The sequence below is a fragment of the Syngnathus acus genome, chromosome 9, assembly GCF_901709675.1.
Source record: "Syngnathus acus chromosome 9, fSynAcu1.2, whole genome shotgun sequence".
Lineage (NCBI taxonomy): Eukaryota > Metazoa > Chordata > Actinopteri > Syngnathiformes > Syngnathidae > Syngnathus > Syngnathus acus.
Window position 1 is genome coordinate 12149381 of NC_051094.1, and position 14523 is coordinate 12163903.

At 42.9% G+C, this 14523-nt stretch overlaps 2 protein-coding genes across 4 annotated transcripts in view; one reads left to right on the forward strand and one right to left on the reverse strand.

Moving 5' to 3' along the window:
* ncor2 (nuclear receptor corepressor 2) overlaps nucleotides 1–2530 on the forward strand; it is a 56397-nt gene extending 53867 nt beyond the window's left edge. For all 3 annotated transcript variants that reach the window (XM_037257795.1, XM_037257796.1, XM_037257797.1), the window contains one exon: nucleotides 201–2530. In XM_037257795.1, coding sequence (XP_037113690.1) covers nucleotides 201–391 — 191 coding nt within the window. In that variant the 3' untranslated portion in view covers nucleotides 392–2530. The remainder of the gene's footprint in view (nucleotides 1–200) is intronic.
* Nucleotides 2531–5253: 2723 nt separating this feature from the next.
* rflna (refilin A) lies at nucleotides 5254–13200 on the reverse strand. The gene is made up of 4 exons (XM_037257889.1): nucleotides 12975–13200; nucleotides 12549–12897; nucleotides 6278–6387; nucleotides 5254–6200 (listed from the first exon to the last, which is right to left on the reverse strand). The coding sequence occupies exons 2-4, from the start codon at nucleotides 12771–12773 to the stop codon at nucleotides 5867–5869; spliced, it is 669 nt and encodes a 222-aa protein (XP_037113784.1). The 5' UTR covers nucleotides 12774–12897; nucleotides 12975–13200; the 3' UTR covers nucleotides 5254–5866.
* Between the last annotated feature and the right edge of the window lie 1323 nt (nucleotides 13201–14523).

A 14523-nucleotide genomic window follows, 5' to 3' on the forward strand; every position in this document is an offset into this window, starting at 1 on the left:
CCAAAGCACTACAAGATGGTAATACTTTTTAAATGTTTTAGGCTGAACACAAAACAGCCAATGGGTGGGTAATGGAGGATCTGTTATAAAAAATAAAGCTAGGTGAATTCACAAATATCAAACAGTGAATATGTAAATCGCACGATGAGTGCCCAACTAGTCCCCCAGCAAGTCAACAACACCCATGTGCTTCTTTTCAGGTTCAACGCCAACTCCCTTCCCGTGCAACCCATTGATTATGCGTTTCCCCGGCGGGACGGTTTCAGTTCCCTCCCCTTCATCCGGGCAGCCGGTCGGCCACGTGCCCACTCAGGGACAGGGCCGCACCTGGGAGGAGGAGCCCAAGCCGCTGCTCATGTCTCAGTACGAGTCCCTGTCTGACAGCGAGTGACCCGCAATGCCAGCATACGCGCAGATGCACCTAGGCAAAATCATCCCACACCATTCCACTCTGCAGTCCACATGCCCACTCCAGGATTCTCGGAAGAACGACTCTTCAAAGCATGTTGCATCTCTTCATTGGCCTTAGCAACTCGGGCGCATTAACCTTCGCCGCACTCAAGTGCTTACACTCTCGTTGATGGATGGGATTCTTGGTTACTTCAGTTGGTTCCCAAATGTGATGGCTGCCGCTCCTGCCTTAAAGCGCAGCAGCCCAACTTGGAAGAGCCCCTCTTAACATTTCTTTAGTGTCTACACTGCTAGAGATGGCACAAAAGTATTTTTTTTCTTTGTTCCTGGTTATTTTTCTTCTTTAAACTGAGTCCAGCCTTTTGTTTGGAAAACGATTGCAGCGTTTTGATGGTGAACGTTCTATGATTATACTGTATGTGTGGTCCTCGATCTGCAATGAGGGATGCTTTTCGGGCGGGGAGGGATTTGAGCACAGGAGGGTCATATCATTGGTTTACAGGGTAAACATGCTGTTCGTTGCTGATGTCGTCATACATTTGCGAAAGTCCAGAGGAACGGCCGAGGCCTGCTGATGTCAGGTGTCCCATGAGACGTTCAGCCGCATGATGGCACTCAGACTAGTGACACTTTCTCGCTGTTTTTATATTAACCGAATCTGTGTTTGTTGAAATGTTTTTTGGATATTAAGCACTTAGTTGATGGCCTGTTCACAATGGCGCAGTGGAGAATCCGCTGACAAATGGACCCGAGAACAGCAATGGCATCCTGTGGTGGAAGGTGTCCCCGTGCTTCACCTGTTTAACTTTGTCCTCACCGCCAGTGATTTCAAATAACACAAGCGACAATCACGTGAGTGAAGGAGAAGTCGAGCTATTCCTTCACATTGACAAGGTGTACCTCAGTCCTTTGCATCGTCTTCAGCTGGCCTGCCAGGATCTCATCGTTGAGCTTTTGTGACAGTTTGACCATTGACCTTGTACTGCATAGGGGAAGACAATTTAGCTTCTCCTCTGTGCGGCTTTTGTACATTATAATATATTCTTAGTGTTAAGTGCCATTTATTTTACACGCACAGTACCGAAGTTACCAAGTGACGCACAATTTTATTTTTTTTGGCCCCTCCCTTGCCAGGGATTCTACTGTCCATACTGGGAATTGTATTAGCAGAGAAGCAAATGAAATGTCTTAGTGCATCTGTCAGTCACACATTACACTCGCCAAGCTTCGAAACCACACATAGAAGCAATCAGTCCTGCAGTCGATGTTTTCTCCATGGTAACAACTGTGACGGTCAACTTCACTGCGCCTGCATTTAGTGGGATTCCAGAGGGAAAGGATTACAAAAGAAGTGGCATGTGTTAAGTGTCCAAGGTTGGATGCCATTATCTGCTAGTGTGGAGTTTCCTCCATCTTGTGGTTTATTTGAGCACAGCGATATCTGTGTTGACTAGTCTAGGACTACCTCCTCTCCCTCCTCCATCCTGCCTGTTGATGGTGAAGCATGTCACGCCTGCACAATGCTCATCTCGGCCATCTTTAAGGTGGGAGTGGGGTGTTTTTTTCCCCATGTGAAGACAAATGGAGGTCATGTAATTTTGCCACATGTTAAACAATATATCAGTCTCCACATTTTGGTCATAATGAAGTTTAAGGGTGTGACCGTAAACAGACTAAGCCATATCTAGATGTTGCTTCAACGGATGACAGACTAATCCATTGATTTTCCATTGATACTAAATTGAAGTTTAACATGGTTTTATTTTGCCTTTGTTCACAGTTTTGTCCAACCACCGTTTCTTTACGTCTCAAAATATCTGATGTAGTCCTTGGAGGGAGGGCAGGGCTGTGGGGAAATTATAACATTGTTCAAGCATTTTGTTCATAATGTTTTTTATATAATTATAACCCACTGTATAATAGCAAGGATTGTATATAAAACTTAATAGATGTAAATATTTATGTGGCTTGCTTCTAGGTTGGTATTAGAAAAGAAAAAAAAACACCGGGTTAAATTCTACATGCCCACCAGCAAGCTTTGTGGATAGCAGTGTACACACGGAAACGAATAAGAAGACACTGCCTTAATGTTTAAATAAAAAGCTTATTGCCATTCATAGTCTTGGTGTCGTCATTACGTGGTGTCAAGTGGACAGTAGGTCTGCATTAAAGGTCTTCTACCACTAGGTGGCATCATGAATGCGTGTGTATTTTTCCTTGTCTCTGAAACGAGAACAGATTCTTGGACTGGTCTGGGAAAACATGTTTCAGGTGAGCAGTCAGCTTGGACGGTTGACCTGTGAAGCTGCTGAGGGCATGCTACAGAAGAGATAAAAAAATGATCAGGTTTCAGTATATGTAGTGTTGAATAACACGCAGTCATGCTTTCAATTTGTATTTACAATTAAAACATGAACTGTAGAGCATTCCTGAAGGAAACACCTTATGTTACCTGCTTTATGTTTATTTTTCCAAAATCACAAATGACCTCTAGTCCAAGATATAGATTATTTTTTTCAAATTCAGTTACAATATACATCTTTAAATTAAATCAAAATAGGAACAGCTGACGTACAAAAATAAAAAGACAATTATGAAGTGCCTCAAGTCCACATATACATCAGAAAACTATTTTACAATAACAAAATCAAGTGTTAGGAAGCACACACTTGAACTGACATGAAACCAGCAAAATACTAACAAGTTCACATCCAACCAGCTTTTCACATCGTTCTTATAACATTTCAGTCACCATCGACACCTGGCTGTTCCCTGCAAAATCTTCGCTCTCATTTCCACAGCTCAATCTGATATGAATCTGAATTCAGACTTCTAAACTACCATCTCTTTAATCACAACGTACTGTTTCCTCGGTTAATCCTAGCATGCACCACTCGTGCGGCTTTCATACACACTTTGAGGCTTTTTTTTTTTTTTTTTTTTTTTTCAAGCGACAGAACTGACAGAGTCTAAACATCAAGTGTGTACACATTTGTATAGAAATGAAAAATAACATTAGGAAATTTTATTCACTTCATGCCACATTGATTGCAAACAAACTAGATGTCAAATAGAAGTTTGACTAAATGTTTGGCTTTGCTTGATTTAGCAAGATCACAAACAGCAGGTCCAAAATTGCATGTTCATTTACTCTTAACTGCATGTGATGTGGGTTGGATCTATCTGCACATCCTACGTAACACCAAATTTAAATTTGGGAAAGCGCACTTGAAAACATGGTAGAGGCCAGCATTCGCTGTCAGAGTGCTGAAATAACTCTTACCCAAAAACAATGAGGCGTTTATGCAGTTTTGTCTTAGATGATGTGGCATGACACCTTTCAGTTATTTAAACCAGTGGTCCCCAACCACCGGGCCGCGGACCGGTAGCGGTCCGTGGGTCACTTGGCACCGGGCCACCAAGCCGCACAGGATTATTATTCTTTTTTTTTTTATCGGCTATCAATTAATTCAGGTCAAGACGCTCGTCCCGGTCTCGTGACACGTTTCCCCAGTCGAGCCCGCAAAGCTAGCAGAAATTAGTAAGAATTTATTTTGAAATATGTCAAAAAAAAAAAAAAAGAGGCGTTTCTCTCCCAATTACATCCGTCGGTTCAGGTCAAGACGCTTGTCTCAGTCACGTCAGTCGAGCACGCGAAGCAAGCAAAAATGTTTGGAAGGCTTCTTCGGAAAGGGAAAAAAAAGCCCAATGAGGAGACGGAAGAAGAGGCTACGACTTCTAAGAAAAAGAAAGCTGCATTTAAAAGAATATTTCTGGAGTCCTACTTAAAATATGGATTTATCGGCACAGGTGATTGACGCGCCAAGCCCACTCTGCATAAGTGGCCACAGGCTACCTAACGAGGCAATGAAGCCTTCAAAACTGCTTCGGCGCATGGGGACCAAGCATCCTGCATTAAACGACCACTTCGGCTGTCATTGTCTCCGATCACGCCTAGATGGGACCGGCTCGTTTCTGAGAAACAAGCTCTGTGCTCCCACTAATTCAACATAATGGTGAGTTTTATTTTTATGTCTTTTATTCTTGTTTTTATGCCTGTCGTATCATTTTATTTCATCGCATTTATATATTTATTATAAATGTATTTATTTATTTATATAAATGTATTATTTATATAAAGGCCGGTCCGCGAAAATATTTCTGACACGTAACCGGTCCGTGGCGCAAAAAAAGGTTGGGGACCACTGATTTAAACCATATATACAAGCTTCAGATTGGCTTTCCTCACCAGACAATGGTTTCTGGCATTTCAAAAACCTGCTGTTTTGCGCTAGCAATTCTGCACGCACAGGTTTGCACCTGCCATTCTGTGTTCACTGATCGTTTGGCAGATGCAATGGAAGGTGTGCATTGTTAGAACAGCTTCCACATTTGTTTACGACCAGTCAAGTCTGCACCAAATTTTGCATGTAAAAACCTTAAGAAAATAAAAATGAAGCGATCTATTCATACCGGTATTGACTGAGTTTTTGCATTAGGCAATGAAAAGAACTTGTCGACCTGATCTATTTTCTTAATCACCTGGTCATATCAGATCCTCTCACTTTCCATTTACCTTCAGCATTACAGCAAAAGTGATTAATAACACCTTTTCAGGTCTTTCCAAATTTGCCACTTCTTGAATCTATTCTTAATGATTCGTAATTATGCAAGGGAGTATTAGACCACACTGTTATATGGCAATAAAGTCCCACAATCAGCAACCAGTTTCTCTTAATAGACTGCCCATGCATTCATAGGATAAAACAAATATTTGTTGAAAACACTTACGAACTATTAAACTATTCAAATAAGAGTTTGCGGTCAGGTTAATTCTCTCAGATATATTTAACTGCACATAATGGTGCTCTGAATTTTTTTTTTTTACTTTATTCTAGTGGGCTGTTTTTTCCCTCCTTTTTTCAGTGTGGCACTCATACTCCAGTGTATAATTATATATAATGCATAAATAGGATGCCATGTTACAATCAGGTATAGCTATAAATATGGTGAGAAAATGGTGTGATGAAGCCATGTGCAGCTTGTGTGGCTGCTAACTTACTTTGGTCCAATCGTTCAAACACACCCACACACATCGAGATGCTTTTCATATATGGAAACAAGTGCAACTTAGAAAAGCTGCACCAGCTCATGTAATTAAATCCTCAGCTCTTCGTCATGATATTTTCTCTCTGTAATCTCTTGCGTGACTCTTCTCACAAAAGTCAATTCCGCAGGAGCAAAGGGGTTATGTCAGCTCTCGTTCTCCTTAAATAGTAAGACATTATTAGCCAATGAGGTTTTCAAAAACCACACCAGTACAAAGTTGAAAGATTTCCTTTGGGTTGAGATGAGAAAAATAAAAAAAAGGTTATGCCTCCAGTTATCTTGCTCTTTTAATATGTTGTACTCAAGTCCTTGGGGAAAAAAAAAAAAAAACACGTTGGGTGCGGGCCTACAGGTCCTCCGTGTAAATGATACAAGGACTTGAATCTTCGCAGGACTCCAGCTGCACGCTGGAGACGAACCAACGACGTGCAGCCGTGGCCTTATAGATGAGCGTGGTGCGGTAAATGTTCTTGGCGTGTTTTGGGTACACGATGGTGGTGGTCTGGTAGCTGACGGGCTTCTGCCGCGGCTCCAGGTACACTTGGGATTTGTAGCTCCTCCAGGTGCAGTTGGGCACCGCCACTACCGTCTCGCTATATGCAGTCACCGTGGGAACGGGGACACAGTAAACCCGGTTTTGGTAATACTTGTCCGAGTCGTAACGGACCGCTGATGTGCACCTACAGGAGAAGTTACACTTGAGTTCAGGATGATGACGACACATGTCATGTCATCTTTTTATTTGTACGTTGCTTACTTGACTTCTTGCTCTGGCTTTGGGTCAACTTCGATGCTCTCCCCATAGAAGACAGGATACATGCGGGGCCTGGTGTCCGTTCCTGTGTTGTTGAGCAGTAGGTAAGGCAGCTGGGAAAAGGAAGTATTACAAATCACAACCAGAAAGACATTTGAGCAGATCTAAGAGCTGCTAACAAATAGAATTCCAGTAAAAGAGCTCAGCACGCTTGGGGGGCTCGAGGAGAGCGAACAACCTCAATTAAAACCACTGCTGTTCTCACCATGTTAACTTTTCAATATAGATGGAAAAAGGGGTGGAACATTTCCACTAAATTCCCATGGGGAAACCAAACTGAGGAATTTTGGTGTTGAAATACTAAAAAAATAACATATATATTCTCAACCATATTTAAGTTCCCTATTAAGAGCCAACCTTTGATTTTATTGTATTCTCATCCCATTCATTCTAGAAGGCTTCCTTTTCCCTTTTAGTTGTCAATACAGCTGAGCCAGAGAGAGTTGGCCCACATCTATATGGCAGTATGTGTTACAGATGTTGAGTCAACTCCACACAATATCATCTAAGAGCAGCTGGAGTGGAGATGGTGCTCATGTGAAGCGGGAAATACATATGGGAGGAGGTTTGGAGTTGCATCTCAGCAGCTGTGGCTACAGTATGTTTATAATGCTTTGTGCCCACATGGCCGCAAGCTCCAGACCAGACATGAAATTCCTCAAGACATTATGAAAGATTCCTGCACACATTACACCCTTGCAATGTTTGATCTCATGTAACCCGTCCTTTTTCATGACTATAAAAAAAACTCAAGATGAAAAGCTCCCTTAAACTGGTATTACAACTCTACCATCTGTTTTCGATCGGTCAGTTTATGTTTTATGTTACATTCAAAATTAATAGATGGTGCTGGATGTGATTTAATCTCATATAGTTTGATATTTTGTTAATTATTGTCTCTGGTAATGTGTGGAAATGAACTACATGTTCACCAGCTTATGGTTTGACATTTTTTTGGTCTTGTTTTGTTTTTGTGTTTTTAAAATCAAAATGATTATCGTGATTTCTCTTTTGATCTCAATTGATTAATTGGACAACTATTACTATTATTATTTTACAGAAATATTTAACGATGCTCGATCTTGGACAAAGTTGAAGCTTGTCAGATAATGACTTCAAAATGAGGTTGGAGTATGAGAGAAAACAGGAGGCCACATGGTTGTGAGAGGACGTGAGAAAATGTAGGAGAAATTGAGAAAATCGTTTATCTTTATCATAGGCTGTCATTGAATTTTCAATGACGAGCTGCTGTGAAGAGATCCTGGCATATACATTTTGTAGTTGTCATTTTTTACAGAATTTCTTTCAATAAGTGATTAACATATTTCAAAAGCTTTTTCATATAAATAACAAAGGTTAGAGCCATAGTTTGCTATAATTAACTTGCGCAAAAATAAGTCACTTTCAAGCCTGACAGGATTGAGTCAGTGAGCATATTTCCCAAAGATGACCTTTGACTATTTGCAAGGTTAAATAAATGTGTTACTGTAAGTAGCGTTCAAAAACTGTCATCATAGCATAGTGACTGTACTGACACGTGGCTTCTCGCTTTGTGCAGGCAGTTGTCAGGGAATGGCCGAGTACAAACATGTACCGATTGAACTCACTTTGAAACTGCGGCGTCACAGATTATGCAGCCAGACTTGTGACGGACGGCCGTGTTTGCGTGCGGCTCTGGTAGGGCCATGTGAAGCGCGCGGTTGGCCGGCCCTCGGCTCTCGTCCTCTCACATTACAGTGGGAGGTGGTCACATGCTGCGGCTTGGACGTACTTAAGCGCACATGCCAGGACGGCGAGAAGAGGCCAAGGGCATGGCAGATCAGTGCCTCACGCTTGTCTTACCTTACCTTACCTTACCTTACGTTTGCAACAAGCAGCTGTGTTCATTGGTCATGTGCACACTCAAGATTGAAGCATCATCTCAGACAGAGGAGCAACTATCACGTTTGTTTGTTTTATTTATAGGAGTTGTACCACGGTGCCAGGTAGAATTGCAGTCTACTGCTGGGGAGTTGCAAGAACTTATTTAGGGGCAACAGTACGTGTGCCTTGTCTAAGTAAAAAGCTACTTTGCTCAGCTTAATCCAATGGACTGACATTTTCTTTGCCGTTGCTTTTGCGTATTATCGCATTGCACTGATTCGGTAGCTACATATTGCCTTCTATTTGGATAACTTTGTGATGTCCTTTGGCACTTAAAAGTGATGTCCTGTAATAGAATCCTATTTCTTGACAGTTTGTGAGTGAGAACAGGCGCAAAAGAATACTTGAACGAGTGAATTTTGGACTTGTTTAAAGTATGGGGGAGGGATAAAACTACTAGTTATTTTTATATGGGGTCTATATGGCAGAATTTCCCCTATGGTGGGTGGGTCTGGAACATATCCCTTGCGATAAATGGCGGTTCACTGTACTTCTGTAATGTGTGCACTCGCCATTATCTGCAAAGTAAACACCTGACTGGATGTTAGGAGGCCTCCTTGAAGAAGCCCCAGTATGCACACAAAGACTCAACCCATCCTGAAAGAAGCACATTCATGCCCAGGAAAACAGTGCGCTGCTGACAAAGCCGCACAGTGTCCAAAGAACAACGCAGAGCCGCCGAGAGTCGACAAGCCAACTTAAACATTTCCCACCTGCCGCCTCAAGACATTTATGCGAACAAGCGGGGACACGACGATAACAGTGGTGCTTGTCGCATCCCTGTCAAGTGGTGGACAGACAGACAGGCAGACAGACGGACAGGCAGGCTGTCTGAGCATTTTGCCCATGTTGCATTTAGAAATGAGGGGTCATCAAACGCTTTATGCAACAGGCTCTAACAAGCTCCTGCACCTCAAAATAGAGCTCGTCGATTGTTCTTAGGTGGCATACAAAAACAACTCAAAAATAGATTTGGAAAGGTGGGTAAACATGAGCGCTTGAGTACACAAGACTATCCCCTCATTGCGCTACGACAAATGAACTCAGGCCCTGGTAGAAGGGAATATTTTTGAGTGGAAAACATTCCAAACTTTTAAGCCGGAGACTAACAAGAATCAGGAATGATCTTAAAAATGAAACCACAAAGCAGAAACGATCCAACAAGTTTGAAGCGCCAAAGGATTAGTGGATGTCTCTGTATGTGTGGGTGTCTCTCAGGCGAATGTCACAACACTCCCAGGATGCACAACAGCATTTCTGAAGCCTCCATTAGACTTTCTAAAAGCACATGAACCTGTACAGACATGTACTCCAGACAGACTTTGGATACTGGGAGTGACTTGGAAATAATTTTTGATCACTTAGTATGTCTTCATGCATTTTGCACAGGGGGTACAATGTTTGGTATCTGTCTTCTGCAAAAACAGTGTGCAATCAAATTATTGGTGGTATCAAGTTATCAAGAGCTGCCTGTCACTAACTAATCTTAGACTTGATCATCCTATCATGTATTCCATGCACATCCCTTAGTTGAATTTAGTTTCCGTACACATTTCCCGCAACAATGACGTCACTTTACAGTAACACTCCATCACTCTCTAGCGATGTGTCACCAAGAAATGCAGGCAGCAAGCTATGCTAAGCTAAGTTAGCTGCACAAGCGTCAACTTGCGATCAGACGAGTTTAACCTGGCACGTCGATTTCATTGAAGATGCTTGGCTCCAGTAAAGTTGAGGCTGCAGTTGTCAAAGGGTAGCATCAGTTGAAAGGGTCACTGACCTCTTTGACACTGAGCTACTTCTTGGCTACTGATTAATGTGAATGGCTACCAGTTTTATATTCACTTCTGAAATAACACAATCGCTCAAATTACTTTTAAAATTGTGATTGATTCTTTCTCACTCACAATTGACATCAATCCCAATGAATGGATGCATGGATGGATGGATGGATAAATCCCAGGCAGTGTTCACAGTTTCATATGATCACTTTGACAACATTCCTAGAAAATCACAATGTCCCATCACTGTTGGAATATTTTTAGAACAGACTACTTGTGTTCCTTGGCACTTCCTTGGTGGCCCCTGCATGACAAAGTTTTTTTCTACAAGCTATCCCAGCAATGCTTTAACGTAATTACATAAAATGTTATTTTTGTCCTTTTATTAGTTTACAGCAACACAAAGGCATCTTTTCTCTCTCGCTCTGGCAGCGCTATGCTTTTGACTGCGTGCGCCTGCAGCAACTGTCCATGCGTACACGTGGAGAGTTGCCACACATAGTTCCAGGCTGCACAAATGTTTAAATTATTATAGTTCTGAAGCAAAAGTTATTGTGTTGGCCAATTTTTGTTGTTGACATAGCTAAGTTAGCTGTTTTTTCCCCAGCCCTATTATCATGTTATAAGATCTATCCAACTATTGCAGGAAATTCAATAAGATTGTGTAACTTCAGAGTTGTTTATATTTCAAGAGTCTTTTTTTGAAGGAGCACATTCATACTTTTGGCAGCACGTTGGATTAGTGGTTAGCACGTCTAAATCAGAGGTTTGGGGTTCAAATCCAAACTTCATGTGGGGAGTTTGCTTAATCTCCAGTGCTTGCATGGGATTTCATCCTTCCACATCTACAAAAGTATGCAGGCTAGTAAATTAAGAAGACTCAAGATTGTCCATAGGTGTGATTGACTTTGTTTGCGTGTACTGTGATTGGCTGGTGACCAAGTGTGGGGTGAACAGTGCCTCTTGCCCAATGTCAGCCGAGACATGAGTGTAATTAAGAAGCCAGAGTACCTGGAAGAAATCGAAATCCAAAGAAACCCTTGAACCCATACCATAGCTGTATGACAAACGAGCAAAGTAATAAACAGAACATAGTGCTGCCCTAGACAAAATATTTTGGGCTCAATTTTCACGACCAGCAACAGAAGCGGATTAGACTCGATATTGGTCATTTCTGGGAGAAGCAAAGGCCAGGGGCTGGCAGAGGGAGAATTGCGGTGCTGTGGGAGTGGTTACAGCTGACTTCAACCATAAAGTTTAGTATCTGTCTTCCTGTGACTGGCTCAAATTCACAAGAATTATGTTTGACCAACTGCACAAGTATTTAATAGATGTAGTCCGAGCAGGTGTACGTTTAGACGGGCTTTCTGCCACCAAATTGTCACTCTGCTGGGTGCATCTCCAAGGACGCATGCCCAGCTTGGCAAGGGACAGTCTGCCATAAAGGCAAATGCCTTGTGCTGGTACAAAAATCAGTATACGGCAGCATTTGCACCACGGCACAGGTGCAGTTTCTATGGGAATATGACCCTCGTGTCCAAGTTTGCTGATCATCCGTTTGCTGTTGCTCAACTGCTGGAGCTGGTCACCAGTGATTCACAAGGCACATAGTATGTAAATCATATTCTATTCACACTGTTACTGAGTGCGAACTGAGTCCAGGTTGCGAGCCAAACTCTAATGAAGACAGACCTGACCAATCGGCAGCACCAAAAGACAGGAGTTAACAACGGCAACGCTTTCTGCAAGTGATACACCGTGTTATGAAACTGCGGGGGGGTCACTGGGTCTCACTTTGGATCTCCCATAAAACCGGTTAAGTCAGATGCAGTAAGTCATGCAGGCGTTTAACTTCTAAGAATTCCTGAGCCAGTGGCATCCTCAACATGAGAAGGGGGAGGTGTCAGATAGAGAGAGAGAGAGAGAGAGAGAGAGAGAGAGAGCTTCCAGATGGAAGCTATGTTTCTGACTGGACAATCAAAGATGGTCAGTCATATGATGGATGATGATTTATTGGATGATGAGTTAATCCAGTGCATTCAACTCATAAAAGTATCACACAATCCCATCCATGTAATGGTAGAAGGCATCAATCTTGTACAAAAGTGCAATTGAACAGCACAAACTTAACATAACTTAGTGGAGTTCAGAATAGAGATTGATTTGGAGCAATTTAAAAGTTTCGCTCGGACTGACCAATAGGACGATGGGGAAATGCTGATGTAAACAAAGGCCCCGCACGCTCGAAATGGAAATCTGATTGGTCTCGTTGCTTACGGTATAATTTAAATTGGATTGGCCAGCACTACTGATTCTGAAGGCCCTATTGTGCATTTTAGCTACTGGAAACAGTGCAGCCGAGAAAAAAAGGACAGTTTGGAATAAAATGGATATCATTTCATGGAACATATTAGAATTTAGATGGTAAATGTAGGTCAGAGGAAGCCTTGCTTGCCGTGACGGCTCACCGCTCATATAAACAGATGATGATGATGATGGCTGCATCTTACCAGTTTCCCCTCCCGAGTCACGTCCTTCTTCCAGGCCGATTGCTGCTGGCTCTCCACGGGGGTCGCGCAACTGCCGGAGCGCGGCTCGATGAGAGCGGGAGAAAGGGAGCAGAAGGGCGGACTTGGGCTGGGAGGCAGCCCCGAGTCCGGGCTGTCGAGCAGCCCTTCCCGGTTCTTTCCTTTGAGACTTTCCTCCATCGCTTGCAAGTGAAGGTGCCCCACCATTTCTGGGGACGATTGCAGGCGAGAAAGGACGCAAAGTCGCACTTGAGAAAAAGGTTCCCCCACCCTCCTCTCCGAGCCCCTGCGTCGAATTGTATCAATCCGCGTCAATTTCTTCCAGGGACTTCTGCAAGAAGATGAGAAGTTACAGGAGGCGTCTACTTACTTTTCGCACAAATAAAAGTTAAGAAGATGAACTCTTACCTGTGTCGTTAAGTAGCCAAGCGAGCCGTCTACTAAACGCTCAAACTTGGCTTCCAAGCCTCAACCGTGCAAATATTACATTGATACTAAGGCAAATGCCACACATATCCGACACAAAAACATAAAGTAGACGTGCGTCTGACGCAGGTCTGGAGGAAAGCTCCTCTGTGGGGCTCGTCACCGCTCACGCTCAACTTGAGGCGTGCGCGTCACCGCGTGCGCGCGCGGGCGTGTGTCCACTATGATGAAAATCACTTCTCTACAGGGCCAGCAGGAGGTGCGCAGATGGTCCTTTCTCTGTTCAAGTAATCTGCAACGTCACCGTTTTCATCCTTTCCTCACTGCCATATTTGCTGCATGTTTGGCCACATAGTAAGGAAATAATTGAGCGCCTGAACAGGCAATGAAAGTATTTTTATTCGTGGAAGCAGTAGTGCATACACTACACCAGAGGTTTCCAACTATTCCGTGGGACGTTACGTAATTGGCCCAAAACCGATTGAATTGTTAAATAATACGGCTTCGTCCATATATGCTTTCTCGCTAGATGGCATTTAACTTATTATGCACTTCTTGTAACCTTCTGGTTTGGTGATGTGTCTTGGCTCATCAGAAGAGGCTTACAGATGCAATTGCAGAACTAGGAAGCTAACTGAACATTGACTTTATTTTTTTATTTGATGTGTGGCCAGGCACTCTGACCCGACGACAGTTTGCCAAGAAAAACATACACCCGTCAATCATACGGCCGTTTATAGAGCCTTTCACTCTGCTATATTTAAAAAAAGGCTTCTTTTCTGTAAAACATACATTATGAAACATGATTAAAAGAGTCACGTCGAAACATTTTATTGATGCACTTGATATAACATTTTCGCTTTTGTATGCATTACATTTGTCAGATTTAGCTGCCGATAAAAGCAACGGGAATAATAGCATGCATTCGTGTCTTTGCAGTAAAGCACTGCGTACAGTTCGTTTGATGCAACGAATTTGACATTGTAGGGTTAATGATGGCATTTTGGGGTCGCTATTAAGATTGCCCTGTGAGAAGAAAAAACCCATACAAATATAATTGGTGCGTGGGCACGCATGAGCGTGTGTGCGCGTGTGTAAGCAGCCCGCTAGTGTATTTCAGGAATGGGTGGAGGTGGGTGGGAACGCTGTGCATCCACAGCTTGCTGAATGAGCAAATGTTTGACGCACGAACCGAGAAAGAATTGAATGCCTGTTGCCTCTTTCCTCCAAATCATGCTTGGCCTCTCTGTTGGTGCTCCTACAAACAGCAGCTTTGCCAAAAAGGAAATCAGAAGGAAAATAAGAGCCTTGGCTGTGTGCTTGCTGTTTGATGGTCCAGCAGCTCTCCATGGTGATGAACACACAATTGCCAGGAAATCATGCGTGATGTTTGTTCACTTCTCGTTACACGTGTGCAAGATATGGTACCAAACCTTTTACCGAGCCCCCCTAATGTAAGGGAGGGTTATTGTTTGGGATTCACGTCAAGAAGTGGCAGAACGAGTGTGAGAAGTGTTTTGGGGCCATCACG